This window comes from Tiliqua scincoides, chromosome 8 (genome assembly GCF_035046505.1).
Source record: "Tiliqua scincoides isolate rTilSci1 chromosome 8, rTilSci1.hap2, whole genome shotgun sequence".
Lineage (NCBI taxonomy): Eukaryota > Metazoa > Chordata > Lepidosauria > Squamata > Scincidae > Tiliqua > Tiliqua scincoides.
Genome location: NC_089828.1, coordinates 11,643,517 through 11,665,416, shown reverse-complemented (window position 1 = coordinate 11,665,416; position 21,900 = coordinate 11,643,517). Strand labels below are relative to the sequence as shown.

At 44.4% G+C, this 21,900-nt stretch overlaps 1 protein-coding gene across 1 annotated transcript in view; it reads left to right on the top strand.

Moving 5' to 3' along the window:
• Nucleotides 1-16,242: 16,242 nt before the first annotated feature.
• The window catches only part of PDE8A (phosphodiesterase 8A), a 120,094-nt gene continuing 114,436 nt past the window's right edge, over nt 16,243-21,900 (top strand). Inside the window, exon 1 of the mRNA XM_066634731.1 lies at nt 16,243-17,345. Within this exon, the coding sequence (XP_066490828.1) occupies nt 17,118-17,345 (228 nt within the window). The 5' untranslated portion in view covers nt 16,243-17,117. The remainder of the gene's footprint in view (nt 17,346-21,900) is intronic.

Here is a 21,900-nt window from a genome sequence, read left to right as displayed (position 1 = left end):
TGTACTTTTAATTCTATATTGCATGAATTTATTTTCTAGATCTTGTGATGGTGGGAGAGGAACTCTTATGCCTTTGGGGTTTTTAAAAACTCCTTATTCAAGTAGAGAGGATGCATTGTTGTTGCTGTTTTGACAAATGAAGATTTATTTAAATTTTTTTTTTTAATGTTCAGTTGGACTGATTTGGCTAAAAAAAAATTGTCCAAAGGATGTCAATTGGATTGAGACCAAGAATGGAAAGTTTCAACTAGAAAAGAATTTGTTCAGGGAAGCCATCAGGAAGAAAAACAGAAAAGGTCACACACTCTCATTTGGAAGGGAGATTGGGAGCAAACCCAAAATATCAGAGAGATCCGTCTAGATCTTGCAAAAATACGCTCTTCCCCAAGATCTAAACTCCAAACAGTTCAGCTGACAGGGCCACATCTCTAAGTCTTGCTCTTATGGTGGGCTCTGGAAAATAATCTATACATTTTGTACATAATTCTGGGAATGCGCACTGTAGGAGAAAAATATTTGCAAAATATTTTTTGCAGCAGGGCTACTTATCTCTCTCGCTCTCTCAGCAGGGGTCTCAGCAAGAGTAACCAAGCCCAGGAGTCACTTCATCCAGCTGGAGAAAGAGAGTGGTAGTACATGCAAGGGTGGAGTAAGGAGGTGCAAGTAATTATAATGACATTGGGCTCAGGGGGCTGGTAAAAATGAATCAATGGGCCTAATGCAGCCAGCAGGCCATATTTTGGACCTGATCTAAACTAAGCAGGAATCCTAGATTCTTTTGGCATTCCAGGATGTCTGGTTGGTTGTGAATTTAACAGCTTAACACAGTTTCTTCAGAACAAATGTGCACATGATAGGAAAATCTGTGTTTTCATGTTCCCCCAGCTGTCCTTTGTGAATTGTGCTGCAAACGATTACAGTATTTTGAGAGTCTCTGAATGCTAAGTTGTTTGAACAACTGATGGTATTGTGTTGCAATATTTGAGATTTCGCTGGCAAGAGTCTGCTTTTGACAGTACCTGATGCTTAGAATGCATGCATTCCATGATTTTAAAAGTGCAGGGTGGGGTGCTCACAGCACTTTTGAGTCACAAAATACTGGACAATCTTCATAATGTTTGCTTCCCAAGTCCTTTGACTTAGGTCAGTATTATGCTCATTTGACAGATGAGAAACTGACCTAGAGTTACCCAAGGCAACCCATTGAGTACATGGTCCAGGGGGATACCTAAACCTGTGTAGCCAAAACGAGTGGATTTTGGAATCGGATTCTAACCCTGATGACTGATAGGTGGTTTATGGTATGGGGACCAGGACTGCCATCAAAATGCAGTGACCAAATATCTTCAGGTGCGTGTGTCTCATTTGCTATTTACTCGTAGACTTTGTGTGCAGACAAAAGTAAATACATTAAAAATACAGTAAATGAATTTCTACGTAAGTTCAGTTTGAACAAATCTGATAGCCCAGCAGCTAAAAACAAGGAGATCCTTGGTTTTGGGTCACTTCTCAGTTTAACATCAAAGTACTTCCACTTTTTTTTTTGTTAAAGCTTGCAACATTTTTTACAAAGTCTATCCAAGCTTGTGCATTATTACTTACATAACCATTGTTCCAATTTGCTAATGTGTTCCCTAAAACCTGAGTAACAGCAGAAGTCTTTGTGTCACATGCTGTTCAAGGCTGGAATATTGAACAAAGTCTCATGGAATAAGGGGATTGTGGACTGAAAGGAGATGTCTTTTAGTATAGGTGGTAATGTATATTTGATCTCATGATTAATCTTTCCCCATTGACTATGTAGGAACCACATTTACTTTAAAGACAGTCACTGTGTAGGCCTTTATCTTGACATAATAGTCCTGAATAATGATCGGTTTTGTGGAAGTTTAGATGGTTTTTCCACATGGACAGAGCTTCATATACTGCTCCTTCAGCCTTTTGAGTATCAGAACCAGGACTGCAAACTTTGGTCCCAGAGATTTATCAACTAATGTTTATTTGGCAGAGTAAATAGTTCACTAGTGGTGCTGACAAGAAACAAAAGTGTGGTTGGACATAGGCCTCTGTGGACATATTTTGACTACATACTTGGTGATATCAAATTTTTACTTAATACCCACTATAATCTCAGGCCTATTTGCATGTCTAGCAACCAATATCCATCATGCTATAGAAAAATGCAAATATTGTCAATATTATAAGTGTGATAAAAGGTCTGGGGCATTTGGTGGGCCACTGTGAGATACAGGAAGTTGGAGTAGATGGGCCTTTTGCCTGATCCAGCGGGGCTCTTCTTATGTTCTTAAGCATGGATGTATGGCCAATCAGGGGTGAACTACAACCAGCACAGCAACTGAAGTTGAATAATGATGTAGGATTGACTGAAAATGAGGTTATAAATGCCTTAAATCGACAGTTTTCACACTGTGTAGTCCGGGACCCACTAGTGTGTCGTGACCCAATTTTTGGTGGTTCGTGAAACTGACAAGGCAGATTAGGCTACGTGCATCAAGGATTAAACAAGCTGTGGGGGGGGGGAGCACTGATGCCCAATCACCATTACAGCCACACTCTTGGATATTTATAAATCAGGTAGCAGCCTCTAGGGCCTCTAAAAGGTTTGGGAACCACTGCCTTAAATAATGAAAACTGGACATATAGCATTTTTATACTTTTTTCCCCAATGGCCTGAAAGGGATGGAAATTGATGTGCATGCCAGACATGGAGACAAGTTATCTTATCTACAAGCACCAAGCAGCTTTTGGTAGGTCAGATTTGAATGTTGAAACGACTGGGAAATCCTCCTTTTTTTGAACCAGACTGTGCAGCATATATTAACCTATATTTTTTCCTGCCATGGAGTTGGTGGAAAAGCTTGTTCAGATCAGTGTAGAATGTAATTGGACCACATTGCTTTTTGTATTCTTCAGAGCGGTAGGGGGTGGAGAGAGGGTAACCCAATGCAATAGCCAACCCCTGTGCCCCACCGCAGGAGTCCCTTGAAGTAGGGAACAAAATGAACCGCTTCAGCCCTAGCAATTTTCTCTCTAGTAGATTATTACGCAGCCGAGCTCTGTGGCTTTCTGGAGGCCTGTTACAGGCACGCTGAGCAAGTTGCATAACCCTTTGGATTTAGATGGCCTAACCAAAACTGTCATTTGGCTTTTGCTGACAAAATAAGATTGTTCTCGCACTAAACCTTGTTCTCTCATCAAACAGTGGGGTGTGTGTGGAAACAGATGCTCCAACCGGGGCAGAGCCATACATGGGGCTTTGTGGGGCATGGATTCAACCGCGGTAGAGAGCTGCCTCTGGCAGGGGTTGTGGCAGCACATAGACCAGTAAGAAAATATGAATGACTCTAAGGGCGCAATATGAATGAATTAAGGCTGCAGTCCTAAACATGCTTTCCTGGAAGTAACCACCACTGTACACAGTGGGACATTTCCAAATAAAGGATCACACTGTAGATTCTTTTACTAGCCTATAGGCTTTCACGTCTTGCATGGGCTTGCTTCTCTTGCATTCGTTGTTTGCCAGGGCCCCCTGTATACCAGATGTGCACAAACATGCACCAGAAGTGTGTTGGGGGAGGGATGTGCCTCAGTGATAGGCCACATGCTTTGCTTACCAAAGGGCCCAGGTTCAAGTCTTGCCATCTTTAAGCAGGACTGGGAAAAGCCCCTTTCTGAAACCTTGCAGAGTTGCTACCTGCCAGCATTGAAAGTATTAAGCTAGATCAGTGGTTCTCAAACTGTGGGTTGGGACCCACTTGGTGGGTCGCAATCCAATTTCTGGTGGGTTGCGAGAAGCTGGCGGCAGCCATCTTGGAAGATGGCAAAAGTCCTAGGTGGCGCCATTTTGGAAGTGGGCAAAGCCTGGGCACCAACATTTTAAGCTTCCCGGCTTAAACATCTTCCGGCTCTGACATCGCAGTGACGTTACTTCCTGTTTGATTATGTCATTTCTGGTTATGGCATCACTTCCAGGTTGCTGACATCACTTCCGGTGGGCCCCAGACAGATTGTCATTCTCAGAAGTGGGTCCCAGGCTAAAAAGGGTGAGAACCACTGGGCTAGATGGACCAATGGCTTGACTCGGCAGAAGGCCACTTCCTATGTTTCATATTATAAGCTAAGCAGAAGGATAAACAACGGGGTGAGGCTGCAAATCATCTCAAACGCAAGATATTTCTCTGGCTATTCCTAGGACTCTGTGAAGGTCATGCTTAAATATAACCACAAAATTCTGCAGCAAGGAAAAAAACCATGATCTGTAGAAAGTAAGCACATGCACATCTATTTCCTGAAGTGCTTATATTTTGTTCTGTCTGTCTCTAAATATATATACAGTACGTAAAATATGAAGCTGCACAAAACTGAGTCAGACTGTGGGCCATCTTGCTGATCAGGATTCTCAGCAGCTTTTCAGGGTCTCAGGCTGAATCCTTTTGTGGTCCTGAGACCTGTGATCCATTTGGTAAGAAATAGAGGGATTGACCTTCTGAATGCAAAGCCCATACTCTACCCCAGAATTACTGCTTTTCCCTTCTAATGCTGCTAGTCATGGAAAAGAGATAATGAATGGTAAAGAGTATAGAAGCTCCCTTGGACCACTAGAAGTAATGTCTTTGGCCTTGGGGATTTCATCAGCCATTGCTAACCATGCAAAACGCCTTTGAGGCGTTAGGTAGGTTTTTTGGATTTAAATGAAAGCAGGGGTTCTCAGGACCCAAAAACACAAGACTCTCAGTCACATGCATTTTTTCCATTGAGAGATGTATGTGTTTATCTGCAGGCTTTTTTTACATAATGCAGCTGGAATTTTTTTTAATGCAGCATTTTGCAAAATGTGGATGCTGGAATCTAAGGATAGCTTGGCCCTTGAGATGTCAACATAATTTCTTTTGCACTTTTGTAGAACTATGAAATATGTACAGGCCCACAACACCATCAACACCCCCTTTGGGGTTGTACAATTGTAGCTTTGCTTCACAGTCACCTAAGGTCACGTTGTACCTTGCTAGGGAGATCAATTGCAAACCAGACCCATTTAATCACATGATTTTGAACTTGCTCTTGTACTTAATCTTCCCATGTTCCCAGCTTGGAGACTGGCAGTGCTTGTAACAGCAAAGTATCTAGGAAATTCAGTCTCTCCTCAACTAAACAATGAGGAATGATGTCTTCCATCTGGTGTCTTTTTTTTTTTTTTTAAAAGGGAGCTAAAATGCAGAACCTGCCTGTAACCCATTTTTGCCTGGCCCACAGGTGTACACATTTGGTCCCTGTTGCATATATGCAACGTTGGGCAGAAATGGCTTAAAATATTTCTGTCCAGTGTAGACACTATTTAAATACAGGCCTGTGTTGTGTAGATCAACATTCTTTAATAGGAAGATACTGGTCAATGTTTTGTCACATTCTCAATGTTCTGTCACATTCAAGTGTGAACAAGAAACGGGGCTTTGTGCTGATGGGTCTGTGAGCATCCAGCCTTAGTGGCTGAAGACAGATGGACGGAAAGCCAAACTATAGTCCAAACTAGACATGGTACAGAAGATTATCATTGTGGTAATTGTTTCTAACCTGCTATTCTTTTAAAAAGCTCCAGCTGTGAATGTGGTTCTCCTTCCTGTTTCAGGTAGTGGTGCTTGCTTTCAAACACCAAGCCTCAGAAGGGTTTAAAATGAGTTTAATTATTTAAGATCAACTTCTAAAGAAGACTTCCAATCAGGTCTTTAGCACAGCAATAACAAGCAAAATGGAGAAGGTGCAGCCTAAACTAGTCTCCAGGGAATCTGGTAGAAACCAACTCCCGCTATTGACTCTTTTCATATTGCTACGCTTACAATAGTCTTATGAGGGTAGGTAAGCTTCATGACTGGGTGAGAATTTGAACCTGCATCTCTGCAGCCATCACTTTCCACTCCATGGTCTGACTTAGTACAAGGAAACTTTTATGTTCAACAGCAGTGTATCAGGCAGGAAGTTCAGCGGGGCAGCCTTTGCTGCCGAATAGGCAGGATGTTCAATAGGGGTATCCTTTTCTGCCTGTGCTTAAGCAGCTGCCCAACTTGTTCCTGGCTCAGCCAGAAAGTACTATAAAACATTTAGCTGCCTGGTTTTGCAGTTTGCCACTGATGATCTATTATCAGAAAATCTGTGTTCGGGGAAAGGGGAGAAAGTGTGTTCTAATTTCCTCACCCCTAACACTTGTGTATATATTTCACTATTTATTTTTCCATGTATGCTTCACCAAAGATGGTAATCCTCAGAAGTCCTTGCCGAAATGTAAACATGCAAAACGCATGGATCAGGAAACATGGACAGTTAAAACCAAAGAAAGGCAAGGAGTTACTGGTAGTTTGCCACAGGCTGAAGTATAAGTTTGGCTGCTGTTGTGTATCCTCTCGGATGAGTACGGTATATACCTTTCAGAATAAAAGCGGCTTAGTGCACAATCCTAACCAGGTCTATTCAGAAGTAAGTCCTATTTTGTTCAATGGGGCTTAATCTCAGGATAGTGTGGTTAGGATTGCAGCCCAAGTTGGAAAAATAAAAGAAGGATGCAAGAATGTCCCAGACGTGCAGTGGAATGCTTCCACAGTGGCATAGCTATAGGGGGTGGTGTTGTAAGTACTACAGGCGCCGCAACACATTGTGTAGGTGCTCCCTCCCACTTGCCATTGGAGCCCTTCTGGGCAGTGATGACAATGTGAGGGCCTGTGCATCACCATAGCAGCCTAAATGGCTCCACCATCGAGTGGGAGGGGCTGCTTACACAGCATGTTGTGGCACCTGCATTACTTACTGTGCTCCCCCATAGCTATGCCACTGTGCTTCCATGCTCATTTACAGCAAATTGCAGGATTCCTGGGTCCAGATCCTGAAGGGATGTACTTTGTCACGCATCAGGCCCTTGGCTTCAGTGAGGCCTGAAGCTTCCTGTTGTGATGGTTTATACAGTTTCATTACCTATGTTAGTCTGGATCAGAGCAGAAGTAAAATACACAAAAACTAAAAAAATACATATTTCAAGGGGCCAAAAATAAACCCATTAATTCATTGTTGTCACAGCAAACATTACAGTCCAACAGGCAGAGACTTCTTATTTTTCAAACCATATGAAGAAAATGGTAATTTGTGGACAAGTCATCTACTCGACTCCGGTGTTTAAAATTGCTGTTATATTGCATTGCCAGGAGGGGATTTTATCTGCCATGTTTATTTATTGTTGCTTTATAGTGTTTTTTCAATTTTTTTTGTTTTAAGTTGTGTTGGAGTGGCGGAGGTAGTGTCTGGTGTAGTGCCATTGGGTGGGGGGCATGTGTCATCGTGCAAGAAGACAAGGCATTTGGTGCAGTGTTTCTCACTGTGGGCCGGGACGCACTAGGTGGGTTGCGAGCCAATTTCTGGTGGATCCCCATTCATTTCAATATTTTCCTGCTTGATGGTGTCATTTCTGGTCATGACATCACTTCCGGTGGGTCCTGACAGATTCTCATTCTAAAAAGTGGGTTCCTGTGCTAAAAGGTTGAGAACAACTGATTTGGTGCATAGTCTTGGGTGGGCTCTGCTGAAGTCTCTACTCCATGTTTTGCCTGTAATCATTTACTCTAAAGCAGCCAGGGCTTTCACTATTTTCAAAGCCAAGTAAGAATCTTTCCTATCTTACACACAATATCCTGAAAATACAACAAAATTACAGTCCTGGCATAATTCTGGAACTTGATGTCCTTTGTCATTGCCATAATTGCAGCCTTACCTGCAACATCCAGAACCCCAAAACTGTTCTTCACCCCACACTATGCATTTGACAGGAACCCATCAGTTCCTCCATTTTTAATAACTATTCACTTGGCTGAAGATTTATGTATGTCTGGTCAGGTGGACAGTTTAAATATTTGGATAACTGGTTACGAGTGTGCTATTAAAGGAGATTGCATTGACCCGGGAAGTATAGTTGGTCAATACAGTGAATGTAAACAGCTAGAAGGTGTGTAGAATACTGATGCCAGTTTGTCAGCTGGCTACTTAGATTTGTGCTTTGATTTGCGTCTTGATTTGCAGACTTTACCAGGTGACAATACTTATCTCAATACTTATCTCACTATGTGCCCGTTGGGCAAAAAGGTGGGGTACAAATTAATAAAATAATAATAATAATAATCTCCATGCCACTGATTTCAGATGCTGTCAGAGCAGGCCTGATTTTTTTTTCTCTCCCTCTGATTGGTTGGTAAACCTACATTAACAGTAGGTTGAAATGCAGAAACAGGCAGAGATAGGGAAAACATGATGTTTAACAGTGCAGATCAAGCCATTTTTTGAGGCAGCATTGCAGGGGATGGTCAAAAACTTGGCAACTCTCATCTAAAATACCCAGGATCCTGCTGATGAAGTTTGGTAGTATTCCCTGCCTTTGAATATACACCCCTTTCAGCTTTAATGAGGGAGAAAGGTCAGATCCAACATCTTGAGTTACCATTCTGTTTACAAGCTGGATTTGCTCAGCATTTACAAAATTTATGCTGTTTACCTCCTCCCCCCTTCCTCCCCTTGCTATTTTCTTGCATACCTGTACTTTGTCCCCAGTGAAAGCTGACTAAACTCCTTTGGCCTTTCTAACTCCATAAGAAAAACAATTTTTTTACTGGCCTTGGGAAAAGGTCTATGAATGACAATACATTTCTGGAAGTATTTAAAACAGCTCCTTTTTGAGGGAGGGACCCTTGGACTTTTGCAACTCCTCTGTGTGACTTCCACCGCTGTCATGCTTGCCTTCTGTAAAAGGGGTAAATTAACTACCCTGCCTTATAGGTTTATAGGATGAGACAATGAAAAACAAAATGTTTTTAGTAAAGCATTTCAGCATGCACTTTGTTCTATATACATGATTAAAGCTAGCAAAGCATCAGGATTATTGAGAGGGCTAGAGTTTATGGTTAGCAGAAGACATAAAAGAGACTAGCGCACATCAACAAAATAAAAAGATTTACGGCACACTTAAATGATGAGACTCGGGATTGAATTCATATAGATTACTGTTGGCTTTTTAAACCCCAACTGCAAAACATTTTTGTTTGGGCAGCCCACACAAGGTGCTTATCTGCATGAAACGTGGTCTTCTGAAGCTGAACATTTTTGCGGAAGAAGTTGGTCTAGTGGTTGAGGGTCCCTTCAGTTACTCCAGGCCCCAACATCTGCCTAATCATGCCAGGTGCTTGGTGCCAGGTTCTGCACACACCTGCTGTGTGGTACCTCTGGCTTCTATCCAGTGACAGCAGCTTAATAAATCTTCAGAGAGAGACTCTTGCTACAGGGAAGTGGGAAACCCACCCCACCCCAGGTAAACTTCAGACTTGCAGGATCTGCTTTGAAGATTAAGGGCCCATTCCTACCCAACTTTCCAGCACTGATGCAGCGATGTCAATAGGGCATCCACTGCATCCTGCTGTGGGCTGGCAGTCATGGAGGCCTCCTCAGCATAAGAGAACATTTGTTCCTTTACCCCAGAGCTGCATGTTACAAACTGTGATGGGTTTGTGCAACCCCCTGGTTTGAGAAGCGGCTACCTCAGAATGCCAGGTGCAAGGGAGGGCACCAGGATGCAGGTTTCTTTTGTCTTGAGTGCTCCTCTGTGGCATCTGGTGGGCCAGTGTGAGATCCAGGAAGCTGGACTAGATGGGCCTTTGGCCTGATCCAGCAGGGCTCTTCTGATGTTCTTAGGTGCCTGTATTAGCATCACACATCTCTTAAAGCAATGTCATTTGTACTGCTGGGTCCAAATTTCAGTTCTTCCTGGGTTGTGCTTGAAGTGCTACCAGTACCTACAAACTGTTCCACCAGGGACCATAGCAAAATGGGGGGGGGGATTATCATGTGTATCCAGGACATGGATAGCTCTATAATACTGTCCCTGAAAGGCCTCTGAAAAGATTCTTGTGCCTCAGTGTACTGAGCATGTGTCTGCTATCAAAGTACCAGGATCACACAAAAGCATGGTGGCTTTGTATGTAGCCAATTGTGTCTCACCCATTCAGAAGAGCCAGTCTGCAGTTTCCATCACATTGAATTGCAAATGTTGGATAATATTAGCCTCTTTGTAGTACTGCTACTACTACAGCCACCCACAGTTCCCAATGATGGGGCTTTTTCCTAAGGAGATCAGAATGACACTTGGCTACCAGGATTTAAAAAAGAAATTAAAACTTTTTTTATTTTGTAAAGCCTTCTACGTGTCCTAATGTGGATGCTGCAATCAAAGCACTAAGTTTTGCTGGGAGCCTCACTGCAGCTTGCAAGGGGTCCCTCTCCCTCTCCTCTGCTCCCACTGCCTGGAATGGCTCCAAAGGGGAGGGGAAAGGACCCTTTGCACTCTGCAATGAAGCTCCCTGCAAGACTTAGTGCTTTGCACCCCCTCTAGCTATACCACTGGCTGCAATGTGTTTTACTGCCACTACACTGAGATGTTCGGAGGTTTCTGGATATGCTTTGTGTTGTTTCATTTTAAGCTATTTTAATGTCAACCACTTCAATTTTTTCCCTCAGAAAGGTAGCTTGAAAATAAAAGAGATTTTTAAAATTGCCCATTCAAAGTGACAGTGCATTCTCAGGATATCTGAACAGCGAAGTCTCGAAAAATCAGTGTGTAATTAAGTGAACCTGAGGTTGTCCCTGTCTTAAGGTCACAGATTGTGCAGAGCCACACAAGGGGGTGGGGGAAGAGGGCATTGCTGGGTGGGAGACCACATGCTCAATTCCATGCAGAAGTGATTGTGCATCACTTGCATGCAGGGGCATGGTGCTTTTCTCTCAAGCAGTGACAAGTGGAGATCCTCCTCCCCCAATTAAACAGGAAACTAGAGGGCATTTTTCTACCTCTGTAGCAGTTGTGGGTTGTTTTTTTCTCCAGCAGACCTCCTTTATTTCAATTTAGGGTCATTTATGCAGTCATCTGGATCAGCTGGTAAACAGTGCAATCCTAGGTACGTTTATTCAGATGCATGTCTCATTGACTCAAATGGAACTTACTCCCAGCTAAGTGTATATCTAGATTTGCAGCCAACGACTTTGTTAGGTCCTGTCTTGAAGTTTCCCATTTGAACACCCCCCCCCCCCCGCAACTCATGAAATTGCCAACTAGAAAGCTATCCTGAATTATTTTTTCCTCAAATGCTAGTTTTCTATGCATGGAGAAATCTTCCCTCTCTACCATCCCACATCCTTGGGACCCTTTCTAAAATATGCATCCACACCTGCTCCACACCATTGCTCCCTCCTGTCTATCCAGGAGAAAAACATTGCTACTTGTATTCCCCGACTGTTTATGCAGGGGGTTTATACAAGGGCCCCTGTCTCTCTAGATGTCATTCTTATGGCTGCTCCTGCATCATGTCCCTGACAGCTGTGAAATTTACAAGACTTCAGATTTGTATGTGCTCTGCCTTGGTACTTGAGAGGTCAAGGTTCTTGTAAATTTCTCTTTATAGCTGTCAGCACACAGTGCAGTCAAATGGACTGGTGAAAACCATCATGGACTGAAGATATAGGAGCGGAAAAGGATGCTGGCATGTACATTTTGTGCAGCTGTAGTGTGTTGTATGGTTATCCTGGCCACACATTAGCATACAAATGCATCTTAACTTTACTAAGTGCTGTTTTGTACGCATGTGTGAATGACTATGGGAATCCTGATTTTTAAAAACTAATTAAGGACCATGTAAAGAGTTGCGTTTATGATTCAACCTTCATGTGCTACTGATGTCCCCTATGGACAGCTGTTCTCTACTTGAAAACACCATTATTCCTATACAGCTCTGCACTTTGTTTATTCTGCTCTTTCTCCAAGCAACACCAGGGTTATTCAAGTTCTGCCATTTTTACATGGCTTGTGAATTTCATGGACCAGTCTAACTTCTTCCCTTATAATTTTGAGTATTGGATGTGACCAAACTAGATGAGACTTTGAACATGCACCATGTGCCCTTCTGTGTGCACTTCTATTTTTTTTTTTTGGCGGGGGGGGGGGGGAGCAGCCACAGAAGGTGACTTGGATTAGGACAGAGGGGGAAGGAATGGATGGAGTGGGCAGGTGGGTTTAACACTTTTCCCTGCACCACAGTTCTGAAGGAATTTGTTGCCCCTAGCCGCTATTTGTCCAGGCACAAAATTGCCACATAACGCACTTTTCATTTCATTTTCATTCAGTTGGAGGTACCTCTTCTTTTGCAGTGGTTGTTGGAGAGCAGGAAAAGTTTCACTGATGGGGTCACTTGGTAACACTGAAAATGATCATTCAAAAACATCAGGGCACTTGTGAAAACTCCCTTAAAGAACCTGTTGAGTCTTTATTAACTTGGGAAATTGCTGGCATTTCATCCTCTCTCAAATTTCACTCTACTCAATCCTGAATGAGTTTAAACAAACAAAAAAAAGACTCTTGGCTTATTTCAGAGATGACTGCAATCCATTCCTGAACAATAGCTACATCTTGATCACTTTGCAGCTGTTCTGTGATCAAAGAAAATCTAACATTTCACACTTTTTATTACAAAGAATGCCATTTGCATACGTGTTTTTCTTTCAAAATGGGCTGTTTCATCTCTCTTTTCCACAAAATGCATGCTATTGTTGCCTTTTACTTAATTGGATGTTGTGCACACCCCAAACAGACTTTGTCAGAGCTTGTGTATACGTTAATTATGCAGGTCTTCCAAGAGACATAGACACAAGTACCTATCATTAATCAAAACAATAAGAGGTAGGTGGCAATTATCCTCAGTACTGTACAGCACAGTTGAACACAGAAAGGTTAAATTCAGAGGGTGCTTCTAACCTGTCCTGAAGTGACAGGGTAGTGTTGCCAACTTTTTTTCTGGAAGGTTTCCTGTGTCTTTAATAGATCTTACATCAAGTAGGAATAATTATCCTAAACTTTCCCTAAATGTGGAATCTGTGCTATCACACCCAGTCATATAGCAGAAGGAAAATTTCCTGCTTTGCAATCCTAGAGCTCTGTTATTTCATAACTGATTCATAACTTGTTCTCCGCTTTTTCCAGACAGATTGCATCAAATTAATTGCGGATGTGCCTTTATCAACCTCTGATAGCATTGTAGGAGGAATTTGCTGGAAATTTTACTATAAATAAATGTATACATTTCTTGTCTTGCTACTGTAGCTACCTCAGGTAGTCTGTACTATAAGAATTAAAATCCATTTTGAAAAAAACCAACAACTTTATATCAATGTGGAAAGTAAGCAACAAGCTAAAATAGGTAGGAACATAGAAATATGTCTTATATGCAGTCAGACCATTGGTTCATTGAGTTCAGTATTCTCCATTCTGACTGGCAGAGGTCCTCCAAGCTTTTAAACAGGAGTCTAAGGTTGGAAATCTATACGCACTTGCATAGAAGTAACTTCTGCAGGGCAATATACTCAGAATTTATGAACCAAGTAAAAACTAATCCTTAAAATACTAAAGAAAAAGACACGAACACGGATGTTTGAAAAAGCATTCAAACCCCTTTAGCTTGATATCAGATATTGATTCATATCTCCAAAGCAAAAAAAAATTTCAGGTAGTCTTGTTCGTGTCTTCCCCCCCCGAAAGCAACAATTTTAGAATCCCTTCATTTAGGCCCATCAAAAATTCAGGCCCATCAGAAATGACATCTTCAGTCAGCTTTTGAGTTTTCCAGAACTCTTCAGGTAGGCTAGTAAGCAAGACAATAAACAGAAAAAAGCGGTGGGGGGGGGGGAGAGACACACAGGAAGGATGTGATGGCCCTAGAAGTCTGCAGGTCTAAGTGTCTTAAAATGGAATTCATGAAATGGAATAAAATGGAATACATGAGAAATTATGGAGCTTCAAACTGATGCTAGATGCTAATCTCCGGGGCTGCCCCCTGAGCTTATGGACTAAAGAGGAGACACTAATGGCAGCCCCCTACCCTACTTTTTTGCCATGGGGGCACGTGAGCCCCCACCAACAGCATGGTGTGCCATGTCAATGGTCCAAAATCTGATGGTGTGCCTTGACAATTTTAGTACCTTGTCTGTGCCGTGAGATGAAAAAGGTTGAAAATCACTGGTCTATGGGACCAATCCTATTTGATGTGTGCCGGCCCACGATGGCATGCACTGCTGCAAATGTGCCATAAAGCACATTTGTGGTACTCAGCACCAGAGCAGGCTCAGCTTGAGCCTATGCTGGGCTGGTGCTGGTTAGAGCCTATGCTGGGCTGGCTGCCACCCACCTGGCACTCTGTGAGAAGCTCCAGGCGGCAGACAGGTGAGTAGGGGTGTGAGGGGAGGAATTCTGGGGTGGGAGGGCAGGGGAAGGTGTGGTGGGAAGGGGAGTAGGGTGGGAGGGGGATGGGACTGGCAGAGCTCAGCTCTGCTTGATCCAAAGCCCCGCTTTGGGCCTCCTGGCCCAACACGGAGCTTTACTCTGCACCACTATTTAGCTGGCACAGAGTCAAGTAGCCCCACTGCAGGGTTGCTTCCTTTATTCAGACAAAGGGGAACCATCCCCTTCCTCTGAGTAGGCAGGAGCTGCTGGTGGCTGCCTGAATGGCCATAGGATACAGTGGCAGCCAGCTTGGTGCAGGGCAGCTCAGGACTGGCCCACAAGGCTGCAATCCTATGCACACTTTCCTGGGAGCAAGTCCCATAGAATTCAAGGGGGCTTACTTCTGAGTAGACATGCCTAGGCTCATGTCCTTCAGTTCTGGACCTTGGGGTGCAGCAGCTTTACCCCAGAGAAAGACCCTCTGAGCTCAGTGGGGCTGCCATCCTCTCCACACTTTCCTGGGAGTAAGCCCCATTGATTATCACGGGGCTTACTTCTGAGTAGACATGCCTAGTACTGGGCTCTCAGGCTGCCATCCCCTCCACACTTTCCTGGGAGTAAGCCCCATTGATTATCACGGGGCTTACTTGTGAGTAGACATGCCTCGTACTGGGATCTCAGGCTGCCATCCTAGCCACACTTTCCTGCGAGTAAGCCCCATTGACTGTAACGAGGCTTACTTCTGAGTAAGTGCCTAGTGCTGGGCTCTCAGGCTGCCCTCCCCTCCACACTTTCCCGGGAGTAAGCCCCACTGACTTTCCCGGGGCTTCCTTCTGAGTAGACCTGCCGGGGCTGGGTTGTGGGGCCTGGCCGTGCAGGGGTGCCGCATCCCCAGCCGTGGACCAGCCTGGCGCAGGGCGGAGCTGCGCCGGCCGGCCGGCGAGCAGCGCGCCGGGGCCGGTTTGAAGTTGGCTGGCTGGCTGGCCCGGGCGCCGGAGATTGGCCCTCTGCGTTCATTTGCATTGACGCCAGTGGAGGCTGGAGGTCAGCGCTGGCGGGGGTTTTATTGGCTGCTCGGCGCTGCGCCTCCCGGGGCTGTCAAACCCCGGGGTAGGCAGGCAGGGCTGGAGCGCGCTCCCCGCGCCGCTGGCTGGCTGGCTGGTGGGGCACCATCGCGGGCTGGGGCGGAGGAGGGCGGGCTGCAGGGCGGGCAGGAGGCGCCTCCACCGCCGGAGAGGAAGGAGCCCGCCGGAGGCATCGCCTGGGAGAGAAGGAGGCTCCCGCAGCGGGCCAGCCATCGCCACCAGCGCCCGCGGATGTCCCTCGCCGCCTCCGCCGGCGCCCCGGGGTGGGCGAGGGGGGTCTGGGGCTGCTGCTGCTGAGAGGAGCCCCCGCTTGGGAAGAAGATGGAGGCGCGCGGGAGCATCTCCGGCGTCCCCTTTGGATCCTCTTAAACTTCTCTCGCCCTCCCTGCTGGGTGGGTTGGCTACAATTGATCCCCCGCCGCGGGGACCCTCCACTGCTGGGCTCGGGCAGAAGCGCACCTCGGGATGGGTCCCGATCCTTGCTCTCCAGGGAGCCTCTTCTCCATCCTGCCCTGCTGGGGGTGATGCGCTGGAAAGCCCCCCTCCCGTCTCTCCCTTTCCCAGGACCCATCTCTCCCCTCCCCCTCTGATTCATATTTTGGGGGTGGTGGCGGGGGGTCGGCTTGTGGTGAGGTGCCAGGCAGATCGGGGCCCCACTTCGGGCTGCGATCCCATCCACGCTGACCTGGTAGTAAGCCCCCTTTGACTGTCATGGCACTGACTTCTGAGCAAGTGCGTAATAGGGGACTTACTCCTGAGTAACTCCAGCCGTGCAGAGGATGGGGCCTTAAATGGAAGGCTTTTGGGAGGGAGGAGGGGGGAAGGAAAGAGTTTCTTTGGCTCTTGGATTGGTTCCTTCCGCAGCTTTGGTTTAAAAAGGGGGGGGGGAGAAAGTAACGTGTGAATGTCCTTAACCAACTCCCCACTGCAACTGTTGGTGGTGCCTGGCTAGGAAGATGAATTGGATGGGCATCTGATCAGGGTTGTGCTGTAGCACTGGAGTTGGGGGGCTCCACTCTTTTCACCCCCCCAACTGCAGAGGGAGGTGCAGGGATCTGCTGGATTTTAATTTTGGATAGAAGGACGCATCTATTTACACTTGGAGGGAGAGGAGAAGGTGTAGAAGGCAAGGGGGTGGGACTTGGAGGGGAAAGGCACCTCACCTGCCCCCTCCTTCTAATTTATAAAAATTACAGTATTTTGTTGTTGTCCCCCCTCCAGTTTGGAGTTTGATTGCAGGTGGGAAAGATGTGGTTCAATTAAAAAAAGTGAATGGATCCAATCTCTTCTTAATCCAACAGCAGGAGGGGGCCTGGAATTTTTTCCCCTCTTCTCTACCCTCCCCCCCTTCAACTGGCAATGTTTTTTGCTTCAAAAAGCTTCAAGCCATTTTAACTCCTGAGTCCAGATTTACATCCCTTCCTACCCCACTTTGCTCCATTTTTTAACCCACTTTCAGAGGTGGAGATTAAAGAAGGCTGTTTGCTTGGAAGGTCCAAAGAAGAGAAGGTAGAGAACACTCCTCAAACAAACCCACCATGTTTCTTGGGATGTGGGGGGCATGCCTGTGGGACAGCTAACGATGTGGAGTGGGGCAGTGGATCAGAAAGCAGAATATACAAACTATTGCCCAAAAAAAAAGACATCAAGGCGTCGGTTTTCCTGAGTGGAAAGGGTGGAAGGAAGTTACCTTGAGGACTAGTAGCTTGGAAAAAAAGAAAGCAATCATGGGTTGTGCACCCAGCATCCATATATCCGACAGCAGGGTGGTTTATCATAGTAACAAAGAGCCGGAGGACTCGAACTCGTCGCAGCAACAGCAAGGCAACCCTGTCCCTGGATTATTCATGAAATCTTCCAATACATCAGGATACAAGTTGAGGACTAATCCGTCCAAGAAAGACAAGCGGGACAACATGGAGGTTGAGACGCAAACCAGCAGATCCAGTGTTAAGGTAATGGGGGCAGAAAGTCAAGACATTGAAAATGAAGGGTGGGGGAGCAGGAGGAATCCTGTAGGTGGAGGCTAACCTTTTTGCTTATTGACTGGCCATACAGGACACACTGAATCTTGGTGAATTGATCTGAGGCTGGCTGGTCAATAACTTGGGAAGCCACGCTTATTTGGAAGAGTTTTTGGGGTTCTGTATTTTTGCCTGTCTTGCAATCAAGGATTTAGGTTGTGTTGTCTTTTTCCTTCCTCTCTTGCTTGGGCCTGGAGTAGAAAGACAGAGAAGTTTAGTGTATGTGTTGATTCGTATTGCTTGGAGATCTACATGAACTCTCTTGGGCCTATATATGTCAGTCAGTACTGTATACCATGAGATACTGACCAGTATATATGTTCAGCGACCTAGAGAGAGAGAGAGACAGCTTTGATTTTTTTTGCATCACCCCCTGTCTGAGTTACAAACTTCTTGTCTCTCTGCTTGAGCAAAAGTTTATTTTAATCCCTTTTCTAATCGGAAACAGAATAGCTAGAAATGAAGCCTTGGCTTGAAGGCTCTGGTTTACACCCGCAAATCATGGCTTGCTGGCCTTGAGAACTTCAGCAAGGATTTGGGGCAGCAGAATGTGGCGTACAAAATGAGAACGACAATTCTCATGACGATTACTAATGGGGAGGAAAAGAAGTCCTGTCGTTTGAAAGTAAATCGACTAGAATGGGGAAATGATACCAAAGTGGTGTTGGTTGGCGATTTGCAGAGTCTGGCTCTGATGGAGTGAATATCCAAGTGCGTAGGAACCGGTTTGATATGTGAACATTCCTCTTGTTACGGTGTTCCAGGTAAATGAGGGTGTATCATTTTCAAGCAAGTGTGTTTTAGGATTACAAGAACCAGAATGAGGAAGGAGGTTATCCCACAAGAACCCAAAGGTCAAAAGCAAACCACTAATAGGAAACATTGATTTTATTTTTAGCTGTCAATCAAAGGTATATTGACAAGGATCAGAAAATACTGTGATGTCAGTCTCATTCAGAGACTTGTATCCCAGTTAAACTGCAGCGCTAGAATGTATACCTCCATCCAAAGCTCATTATATGAAAGCAAGGCCTACTGTTTTTTGGTAAAATAATTTTTATCTTAATGTATTTATATTCTGCCCTTCCTCCAAGAAGTGCCGAATGGTATATACAGCTATTCCTTATTTTATCTGCCACCAGTTTTGGGGGAACTGTGAGCAGTTTTGGGGAAGATGACCCAGGTGGCTTCTTGGGGCCCTGGACTGGTGGTGGTGGGGAAGACACTCAACTTTTCAGTTCTTAAAATAATAATAATAATAATAATAATAATAATAATAATAATAATTCTATTGGATTAGAAGAAACAATTATATTTTCATTTTTGTATGCACAGCATGAATAGATGATACAGGTTTACAGATCTATGATCTAAGTTTTATCAGCTTAAATGACCAGAATAAGTCAATCTATGCAGGTTGTGCACTGAAATCATGATGGGAGCTCCCAGTGCAATAAATGCAATGCTATAAAAAAGGTGTTCAAAAGCTGGACCACAAAGACCATCCTCACCAATAGTGCTGTTTGATCCAGGGCCATCCCTGTTTACAAAAATGAAAAGGTGAATTAGACTAAGGCATAAGAAACTGGCCCAAGTGAGAATTTGAATCCAGGTCTTTGCTACATTCAACGCTATCTGCTGCACCAAACTGGCTGTAATGTGCAGTTGAAGCATAAGCAGTTCAATCCCCAAAGTTTCAGCATAACTGATGAAACAGTTCAATCCCCAAAGTTTCAGCATAACTTTACAGATTATCTGGTGCTGAAGGGTTGGGGAGGGTGTCTTTTTATGTTTTTTATGACTTCATATCATTTTAGGGCAGGGGTTCCCAAACTTTTTAGCACCAGGACCCACTTTTTAAAACGATGCTCATTTGGAACCCACCTAAGTTTACCAGACTTTAAAAGAGGAGATCTAGAAAGAAATAATATTTTATTTACTTATAAATAATAATAATCAGAAAAAAGATCCTCAAACATTTATCTCCCTATGCTTGCAAACTTCAGGAGCTCAACTCATTGCAAGGTAATTAGCAGCTATCTTGCAAACTGCAGGAGCTGAGCTCTTTGCAGGGTAATTAGCAGCTACAGTATTTTTTTTGAATAGCCTCAGGGCTTGAGGCAAGGAGATATCTGATCTTTCCATCACCCTTTGTCAACTCACCACAAATCAGGTCATGACCCACCAATGGGTCCTGATCCACAGTTTGGGAACCACTGTTTTAGGGTGATCTGCTGAAATGAGTAACTGATAAAACCAAAGCATGTTAGGGATGGAATTATTGAGACTGCAGTCCTACACTCGACGTTTGTGACTCTGTAGCCCAAATGCCATATGGCATCCCCCCCCTCCCCATGGGAGTAATGGCTGCTGAAGTGGTGTGCTTTAGGTTGGGTGGGAGACACAAAGTTAAACACCCCCTTCCTAATCATACTGCTTGGATCAGCAGTGAGGCCTGCCACAGCTGCTTTGGTGGGGGAGGGGCTTCAAATATCAAGGTGTGAGATTTTGGCTCTTGTGCGTTTCATATAGATCGGGCCGAAGCATTCTTTCTTAGAAGCAAATTGCAGTGAAATCAGTGGATTCTTTGTAAGTGAATTTCAAGTAAGTCTGCCAAATCCTATGTAGATTTTCTTGGGGAGTAAATACGCGTACAGTTGAACTTGAGGAGGCATAGATAGGATTGGACTGTACATTATGTGTGCTTGGGATAATGCTAACCCTTGTTTGTTGAGATTTCTCCTGGATTTATATGCCACAAATATGATAGGTGGACTAGTAAACAAGAGGAGAAAATAGCTTTAACCTTTCTGCATATCTCTGAAAAATGTTACCCATGTTACTTTTTCCATAAATGGTTTTGAGGCGATTTGAAAATAATATTTTCTTCCTACAAATTTTTACTAATTTAATAAGCACTCAAATGTAAAGAAATAAGGAAAAAATAGGCAATCTGTTGAAGGGAGGGGTGAATGATTCATGATTTTTTTTGCTTTTTTTTGCTTTTGCTGTATTATGATATAGGAAATATTGTAGGATATGTTCTATATCTGATCCTACATCCTATATCTTAAATTTTCCTACATAGGAAAATGTATCTGTATTAATCTCAAGGAATACCAATGGAATTGCAGCATCTCCATAATGAAAAGTCAATTGGTATGTTGTCAGTGCTTGAAATGTATTGAAATCCTTTTTTTTCCTTTTGTAAGGAAACGTATACATTTCATATTTAGTGGGGCCATAATAATAATAATAATAATAACAGGTATTTATATACCGCCTTTCTTGGTCTTTATTCAATACTTTATTCAAGGCGGATTACATAGGCAGGCTTTATTAAATCCCTATTAAATAGAGATTTTTACAATTTCAAAGAAGGTTCTTTCTTTCAAGAATGACTACATTCAAGGTGTTTCATTCCGATCTGGCTTCACATTCTGGCCTCCATCCTCCCACGCTCAGAGCAGATGGAATTGCTCGGCTTCAGCTTGTCAGCTGCTCCAAGGTCGCACGGTGCCGGTGGCCTCGAACTGGCGACCTTGTGGATGTTATCTTCAGGCAGACGGAGGCTCTACCCTCTAGACCAGACCTCCTGCCCATGGCCATGGCTCAGTATTAGAGTATCTGTTTTCCCAGGTGGCCTCAATGGGTCTACTCAGATCTGCACCTGCTATTGAGCGGGTGCAGGAGACCTGTGTTGGTCTCCACGGCTTGGGAGGGGTTTAGGATTCAGTGGTAGCCTCTGCTGCCATCTCTGCTCTTCCCCCACACACTCCCGGCCTGATTCTCCCTCTGGCCCGCATCCGTTAAGTTGTGATCTCTCCAGTTGTGAACGCAGAACCAGAAGTGGGTTCATGACAGGAGAAAAGAGCTGTTTGGAGCATTGGGGAAACATGCAGAAGGGGCTGCAAGACCCCTCACACCCTGCCAAAGGTATCTGCCTCTCAGGAATGTAAAAAAGCACCTTGGACACGGTGGTGGTGTGATTACTGCAGCACCGGCTCTTTCCCCCGCTCCAGCAAAGACGTACAAGGTTCTCAACTCCCTTATTGGAGTTTGGGAACTACAGATATATAACATGAGCAGCACTAGTATGGCTGACTAAAGCAATCTACAAACAACAAAGAATCTTCAAAACTAACAAATGTCTTTTAGCGTAGTCTATTTTTGGGCTCTGGTCCATCAGACATTATGCTACAATATATTGGTTAACCTTTAAGGCGTCCCAGTCTCTTTATTGTGTCTACTGCAGAAAACTTATCTGATTGATCAGCAGATATCATTGATTCAGCACAGTTTGATTCCACGCAGCGAGGGCTACAGTCCCAGGCCGACTGACACATGTGGAAGCCCCACAGCTTCCAATGTTACCAGCGCACAGGATGGCAGCCAAGATTGCCAACTTGTAAAAGCACCATGACTTGGCATGAGAAGCTGACAAACTGGTGCAATAACTTTAGCCATAAAATAGAGTGAATGCATA